This window comes from Acomys minous (genome assembly GCF_964271855.1).
Source record: "Acomys minous genome assembly, chromosome: 2".
Taxonomy (NCBI): Eukaryota; Metazoa; Chordata; class Mammalia; order Rodentia; family Muridae; genus Acomys; species Acomys minous.
This window is the reverse complement of record NC_140484.1, coordinates 122,748,069-122,755,883: the sequence shown is the minus strand read 5'-3', so window position 1 is coordinate 122,755,883 and position 7,815 is coordinate 122,748,069. Positions and strand designations below refer to the sequence as shown.

The 7,815-nt window shown below is 48.0% G+C and overlaps 1 protein-coding gene across 3 annotated transcripts in view; it reads right to left on the bottom strand.

Annotated features, from left to right (window-relative positions):
* The window catches only part of ME3 (malic enzyme 3), a 172,020-nt gene continuing 164,205 nt past the window's right edge, over positions 1 to 7,815 (bottom strand). For all 3 annotated transcript variants that reach the window (XM_084773388.1, XM_084773387.1, XM_084773389.1), the window contains 7 exons: positions 5,918 to 6,015; positions 5,482 to 5,595; positions 3,816 to 3,921; positions 3,065 to 3,207; positions 2,288 to 2,461; positions 1,551 to 1,649; positions 1 to 230 (listed from right to left, as the gene is read on the bottom strand). In XM_084773388.1, coding sequence (XP_084629514.1) covers positions 69 to 230; positions 1,551 to 1,649; positions 2,288 to 2,461; positions 3,065 to 3,207; positions 3,816 to 3,921; positions 5,482 to 5,595; positions 5,918 to 6,015 — 896 coding nt within the window. In that variant the 3' untranslated portion in view covers positions 1 to 68. The remainder of the gene's footprint in view (positions 231 to 1,550; positions 1,650 to 2,287; positions 2,462 to 3,064; positions 3,208 to 3,815; positions 3,922 to 5,481; positions 5,596 to 5,917; positions 6,016 to 7,815) is intronic.

Below are 7,815 nucleotides of genomic sequence, written 5' to 3'. Positions count from 1 at the left end.
TGGCCATTTCGGAACCTGTTTATATTGTATTTCTTCACTCAGGTCCCCAAAAAGCCCAGGAGACTGCATCAGACCTTCTGAACATTCATAGCTTCCTTAGGCCAACTGTAGGTGTCCAGTGTGAAGGAGTCGTAGTCTGGAGTGTAGATCAGAGATCTGATAAAAGCCTCCTTGTCCTTGGGCTCTGGATAGTAGGAGGCCAGGTTGTGTTTGTATGCATAGTCGAGGACCTAGGACAAACATGTTTGGGTAAGATACTAGATTTATGAGAAGGCCTGTCCTAAATGCCTCCTACTTGGCACCCAGGAATATCCCCTTAAGAATCAGACATATTTCTCTTCACCTATGGCCCCACTGGAAGGGGAGGAGTAAACCTTCCTTCCTAGTCAGTACTTGTTTCTTTTCCCAAGGGGCTAGTAGTTAGTTCCTCTCTCCCAGAGCTCTGGAGGTGAAGGATGCAGACCCAGTGCCTGGGCCAGGCTCAAAGAGGCCCAGCCTATCACACCTGCTTCTTAGTCCCTGAGGGTTTCTAGGCGTGATAGCCTCCGAGAGCGCTCCAGCTTACTGGTTGGGAAGTGGAGTAATGGTAACAGTTTTCTAAGGTGATGTGAGTATAATTAGCAGCAATCACCCTTAACCCATTCCTGTGTAGGATGAAGTGGTTGAATTAGATCATCATGCTGTGAACAAGCCCTCCGATGAAGGAAGTGGGCTGGCTAAGCTGGACCAGGACGTAGATTGTTGGACTTTTATAGCTGCTTCTTAAGGGTGCCTGCCCTGGACAACTCCCGGGGACTATGTCTTGCTGTGCAGTGCACTTTCTGAAGTTGTCATTCTTTTAGAAAACCCATATACACAACTGGAAATGATATCAGGTACCCACTATCCAGCTTGGATAATTATTATTTGAAGTTGGTCTTTTCTTGTGTTATGCTGTATATGAAAACCCATCATCATCTTTGCGTAATCTCATAGTCTGGAATATTCTGTGAACCTGATCACGTCCTCACTCCTTAAAGAGAGAAAGGAGAAAAAATAAACCTCTACCCTGTGCAGCAGGAACTTTTGCTCTCCAGAGCTCTGGGCGAGAGGCCTCGTCAGGAAAGGAGCTAAGGTTGAGGGGCGTGAAGCTATTTGGGCTGCCATCACTCCTCTGCTGGTGTCAGAGTGGGGACTCCAAACCCCGAGTCCTTTCCATGATGCCATGCGAGCTGACCTTTCTCATAAATGAGTGATTATGACTCATTAAAAAAAAGAATTCCACCCACATTCTGGTTCACAAGACCATGGTGACCCTCTTTCCCGATGTTTGTGGGGGAACTTTGGAAGCCTTTCTAAAATTGGCTTGAATGGGTATTTGGGATGGGACTCAGGCTGTTGAGCTGGCAAGAGTTTGTCACTCTGTCTTTGGGTTGCACTCAGGGAGGCTCAAGGAGCTCAGCCCGAAATGTTTCCCTGGCTGTTTCCCACCCCCTTAGCCCTCCTGGAGTCAAAGGAAGAGGGAGAACCTTACTGCCCATATTAGAGGGTGCGGGTAGGATGCCTCTTACTTTGACTGCAATTCTCAGTGACACATCTCGGATGGTGCTGAGTGGTGGGTACAGTCTCCCCTGGGACAGGTGCTGTTCAGATACTTCTTGAGCAATTTGCTAGAGAGAGAGAGAGAGAGAGAGAGAGAGAGAGAGAGAGAGAGAGAGAGAGAGAGAGAGAGAGATTACTTCTTCACAGAACAAATCTATCTCACTATCCCAAGGCTTGCTCAGGTACTGCACACGTTACCACACATAGCCCCAAGGAAGCTTAATGCTTAGGCTTAAACAAAGACTCCAGTTCTTTCTATAGTAACCCTGGCTAAAGTTTAAAACAGCACAGGGCTCCCTGAATTCTAAAAGGAAACCACAAAGACCAAGATGAATGAACCTGTGCTTGTCAAAAAGATTCCCATCCTCTGGTTGGTCACGGCCTGTTACACAGGAGTCTCTGGGCCCCTTACTTACTTCCTGGGTCTGTCTCCTCCCACCTGCTCCTCCTCCCGTTATTCCAGGTGACCATTTAAGTAAAACCAGTTCTCTGTTCTTGCTTCTGTGTGCTTTCCTTACCAGCCTTGTTTTCTAGTCTGTTGGCAGGGGTGTGTGTGTGTGTGTGTGTGTGTGTGTGTGTGTGTGTGTGTGTGTGTGTGTGTGAGGGGTGAGTGGGTTAACGAGACAAGAGAGGACGAATCCAGGGGTCACTGGGCTCGAACCCCCAACCCTATTCGAAGCCTCTTAGGGAGAACAGACAGTGGTACCTCTGCTGTCAGGAGGAAGATTTCATCTGGGATGTGTCGGATCCCACCGGCGATGACGCCCAGTGCTACCCCAGGAAACACATAGGCGTTGTTTCCCTGACCAGGAATGAATGTCCTGCCATCTTCTAGAGTCACACTCTTAAAAGGACTTCCACTGGCAAAGATCGCTCGACCCTGGAGGCAGGAAGAAAAGCAGAGCTGGAGTTTGGAGACAGGTTTGGGGGCAGCGCTGGTAGTGCTTATCTCTTACACGTTGGGTCTGTCTCCACCCTCCCCTAAACATCCATAACTACAGTGAGAACTTGATAAATATCTAAGAACATTTTATTTAGTTGACTAGAAAGCTAAGCCCCACCTCCCTTCAAGTTACTGAAAGTGGAGATCATGGTGCCTCTTCCCCCAACAACTGGGATGGCCAACCTGGGACAGTTGCCTAGAGAATATGGAAGCCATGGTTCTGGACAAAGCGCTATTGTTTGGGGAGAGCCTTGAGAAGTGCAGCATCATGGGAAGAGCTTTGGTTTTGGAGTTAGATATAGGTTTGAGGGCTAGCTCTATTCTTATGTTTTTGGTTGTGAGCCTAGCCTTTAACGGCTGAGCCATCTCTCCAGCCCAAGTTCTATTCTTTATTAACACGATGATCTTGGAAAAGTTGATGCAGCTTTCTAAACCTGTTTGCTCACGATGACGGGGCATGCTTTGTCACCCTTATAGGGTTGCTGGTAGTAGCTGTTGCTACTTTCTCTCAGCTGGTGGGAGGAAGGACTCCCCGCTGACCTCGGTGACCCGGTAGCACTTCTCAGCTGTGCACTCAGCCTTGCTGGTGGGGTTGCTCAGGGCAAAGATGATAGGGCGCTCATGGAAGGAAGCCATGTCCCTCAGAATCTGCTCCGTGAAGGCTCCTGCGATGGCAGCGACACCTACAGGGAAAAGGGGGGGGGGGGTTGGGGTAGTAGGGAGTGCCTACTCTGTATAAACATCCCATTTCTCTTCTTGTGCCACTGGTGGGGGAACAAGGTACCCTGTGACAGACTTGGGAATCTTGGGGATAGAATCTGCTGCAGGGGCTGAGGGAGCAGCAGGGAAAAGAATTCTGTTGCTTGCGTTAGACCTGTTGTTCATTCTATGGAGACCACTGTTTCATTTTAGGTCTCTGGTCTTTAAGGTGAACTTTGAAGGCATCTCCAAACATTGTTGATGAGAGCAGAGTGTTTGTCTAGTACAGAGGCAGGTGCCAGGACCCCTGTCTTGAGGTGGGAAGGAGGACTCATGTTCATGCTGGAGAGCAACACTGCGTTCTCCCACTGATCATACCATTCTGTGCCAACGAGCCCCAACTCTGGCCCCTCACTTCTACAGTTTGAATACATAAGTCCCTCAATAGAAGGGTATGGCATTGAACCAGACATGGAATGTGAAGGGGGACAACCATGCTTCATTGGTTGTTTATGACTCTTCCCCGAGTCTCTCCATCTGCAAGTCAAGAAGGTTAGATGGACTGGGTAGTTGGGCCCCTTCTTCCTCCTACCTATAATTGCTGTGGGCTTCACCAGCCTCACCACCTCCTCCAGGGAGGTGACTTCAGCGTGGTCCTGGGCAAACATCTCCTTCTCATGGTTCAGGTGGCTCCTACCCTGTAGGAAAAGGGGGAAGATGGAGTAGATGGAGTGTTGAGGGCCCATTGAGCAGGGCCTGGATGCATTCGCATTCTGACGGTGTTTCTGATTGAGCCTCGTGATTTGGTCTGAGGCTTCGGAATAGTGAGGCCCAGACCCTTGATCAGATTTCCCAGCAGGACCTAAGGTGAATCCTAAGGAAATATATACAAGTGTTTCTTTTCTTTCTTTCTTTCCTTTTTTTTTTTACATTATATATATCTATACACACACATATATATCTATTATTTTAGTAGAATGAGTAGTTTTGCCTGCTTATGTCTATGCCCCCTTTACATGTAGTACCCATGGGGGGGCTACAAGATGGCATTGAATGCTGAGTGAACTTACAAACAGTTGTTAGCCACCATGTGTGTGTTCTGAGAATCAAATCAAATCAAATCAAATCAAACCTGGGACCTCTTAAAGAGCAAACAGGTGTTCTTAACATCTGAGCCATCTCAACCACACAGAACAAGAAGCAATAAATAATTTTATTTTTATTTTTAGCTGTTGGAGGTCATAGCTTTCTGGGCTAAGAAATTCCTTAGCCTCACTGAATCTCTGGCCACAAGAAAGGCAGTCCACAGGTTCATGGACCGACAGGGCTTGAGACTTCCCATGCCAGAGCGCTAGTGTGAGTGGATCTGATAGGACCCACCAGTCTTCCTGTGAGTCTCACTAAGCTGACTCTAGGATAGGCTGTTCATGCCAACTGTGCCTGAGAAGCTTCAGATGTCTTTCCATCTCCTTCCAACAGAAGCCTGGTAGTGACAGGCTGCCCCAAGTTCTGATAAATAAGTGCAACCATTTCTGACTGTTCCTGCTGGCCTAGAGAGTGCCAGAGTGATGATGTCAAGCACCTGGATTAGAAGTCAGCTCAGTAGGGTGAACAAAGCACAAAACGATGCTGGAAAATGAGCAAGTGAGTAAGAGTAGTCACCAGCATCTGGTAACCTGCTCAGAGAGCATTCTCTGGAGTGATGGATGGGGTGATGGAAAGCTTTATCTGCAGGCCCAAGTTTCTTTACAGCGGTCTGGCTGTGCAAAATTGTGGAAGAAAGAGAGAGCGTGTCTCTTTTGGAGGATTATGATTCAGTATGGCTGAGACTAAACCAGGGCAGGAAGGGGTATGAGAAAAGGCTGAAAGGGGTATTCAGGTACTCATCCATGCATGTGCTTGCACGCACACACGCACACGTACATGCACACACACCTTCAGTACTTTTGGACAACAGCAATTAAAGCTTTGGAATTTTGTCTTTCCCTCCCTCCATCCTTCTCTCTCTTCCTCCTCCTCCTTTTTTTTTTTTTTTTTTTTTTTTTGAGACAGAGTATCTCTGTGTAGCCCTGGCTGTCCTGGAACTTTCTCTGTAGACTGACTGACTGGCCTCAAACTCAGAGACTCCCCAGTCTCTGGCTTCCCAGTGCTGGGATTAGAGGCATGTACCATCATGTTCAGCCAGGGAACTCTTTCAGTGTAGCTCTTGGCAGCTCCCGGTGTGAGGAAACCACCAGCGTTTCAGCCCTGAACAGTACCTTGACAATGAGACCCTTGGAATCTACCATCCAGATTTTCCTTGTGGCCTCTGCCTTGGGTACACCTTCTTTCTCCAGGGCCATGACAAGGAGGTGAGCGATGCCCATGGCTGCCTGGGGGAGGGAGGGGGGGGCAGGATGCACAAGGACAGTGTTTAGACTCGGAGCACACAGCTGTTCAGCACATACCAGATGTTTCCCCAAAATGAGCCCTTCTTTTCCCCCCTGCAGCCGCACAGTTAATTCCTAGGTGGCCCAGTTAAATCTGTCCTTTGAGAAACTCAAAACATTGACACTCAAAAAGCTTCAATGATCAGAGTGCACTCCCTCCGCTTCCTCTTGTCAGCACCCCAGACCGCCTCTCCCATCAACGCTGCTTTCCCCAGTCTTACTGTTCCTGGAAGAGCCACCGCAGACCCCTGCTGATGGCACTTACCTCACCTGCACCCTGGAAAACAAACACATGGTTGGAGAGCTTGTTCTTGGTGATTCTCAGAGCAGCCAGGATCCCTGCCACAGCTACAGAGGCTGTGCCTGCAACAGAGTGAATGTATCAACCAGTGACCTCTAGCGCTCAGTAAAGACTCTTGGCAGAGTTCCCTGTGGACGAGGCTGGCCTTGAACTCACAGAGATCCACCTGCCTCCTGAGTGCTGGCATTGAAGGGCTGCGCCGGCACCTCCTGGCTGAAGCAACTTTTCTTAACTCTTTTTATTTTTATTTATTTATTTTAATATTTATTTATTATGTATACAGTATTCTGCCTGCATGTATGTATGCATGACAGAAGAGGACATTAGATAACATTATAGATGGTTGTGAGCCACCATGTGGTTGCTGGGAATTGAACTCAGAACCTCTGGAAGAGCAGCCAGTGCTCTTAACCTCTGAGCCACCTCTCTGGGTCCCAACTTTTCTTAACTTTTAAAGAAGTCATATCTGCAGGCACATGGATATTCAGGGCCCTTCTTTCTACTGTAAATAACTGTTTAAGAAATAGCCCCATATTTGACCATGTCCCCTGGATGGGGAGGCCTGGTGGCACTCAGAGGAAGGATAGCAGGCTACCAAGAAGAGACTTGATACCCTGTGAGCATACACAGGGGGAGGAGGTCCCCCTCAGTCACAGTCATAGGGGAGGGGAGTAAGGGGAAAATGGGAGGGAGAGAGGAATGGGAGGATGCAAGGGATGGGATAACAATTGAGATATAATATGAATAAATTAATAAAAAATATTTAAAAAAAGAAAGAAATAGTCCCTGGAGTTATTTGTCTGTGGGAGAGATAGCCAGCTACCCAGGAGCTGCTACTATTGTTATTATTAATTAATGAAGTGATGTAATAGATGCAATTAACAGATGCCAAAAATGAAGTGTGATCCCCATATGTGGGGGGAGTAGATGAAACCCCGAGTCAATGTGTGCAGCTGACAGGAGCACAGCCACCTGAAGGACCTCCGAACCTTAGATCCACGAGAGTGGACAAAGCCTTCCTTCCCCTGGTCTGGGTGGGACTGTTGACAGAGTGCACAGGAACCAGCTACTGCGGCTTCCTCCTTTCCTGGGTGTGCAGCCTGAGACTCTTCCCCATAGAGGCCCCCCAAAGAGACTCAGTAACCCCGACTCCCATGATGTACACACCAAGTAGGCCAACTGTTCCTTGTGGAGTCTTGGTGGCCTCCATCATAGTTACTACAGTGCACCAACTCCCAGCTTCTCTATACGTGTGTCTGTCATTTCTTTATTCCTGTTGTCATCCCAGTCATGTTTCCATGACCAAGTCATGCAGGGCATGCTACGCATAGAATTATTCAAGGATAAAACATTTAAAAATAAGACCCGATGGGACCATGAGACACAAAGTGTCTCTGTGTTATTATGAGCTGCGCATCTTACCCACCATGTCATAAGATTGTGCATAGTAGCAATCTTCAGCCTATTAGCAAACAATACATTGTGCCCTTTTTCTCACATCCAGAGTACGTGGGCTTCTCACAATTCTACCGGATAACTCAGACTTTAGGCTTCCCGTGGCTTCAACTTTGTGCCCTGCCTGATTAGAGGCCTTAACTCCCATGAGAGAAAAACTTCCATTAGGAGTCACAGCAAGCTTCTATTGAATTGGGGATTGAGACCACCACCTGGGAATCGAGACCACCATTTAGGGATCGAGACTCTCTCTGCACTAAACCAGTAAGCAGAGAAGACTCCCGTTTCTCTGGCTGTGGGGATTGGTCCTGCCAACCAAGAGGAAGACATCCCCTCAGAGGGAACATAGCTGTCCTGAGGCATCCTCTGGGGGTTATCTTGATATTTCCATGCATGCTAGTTAATAT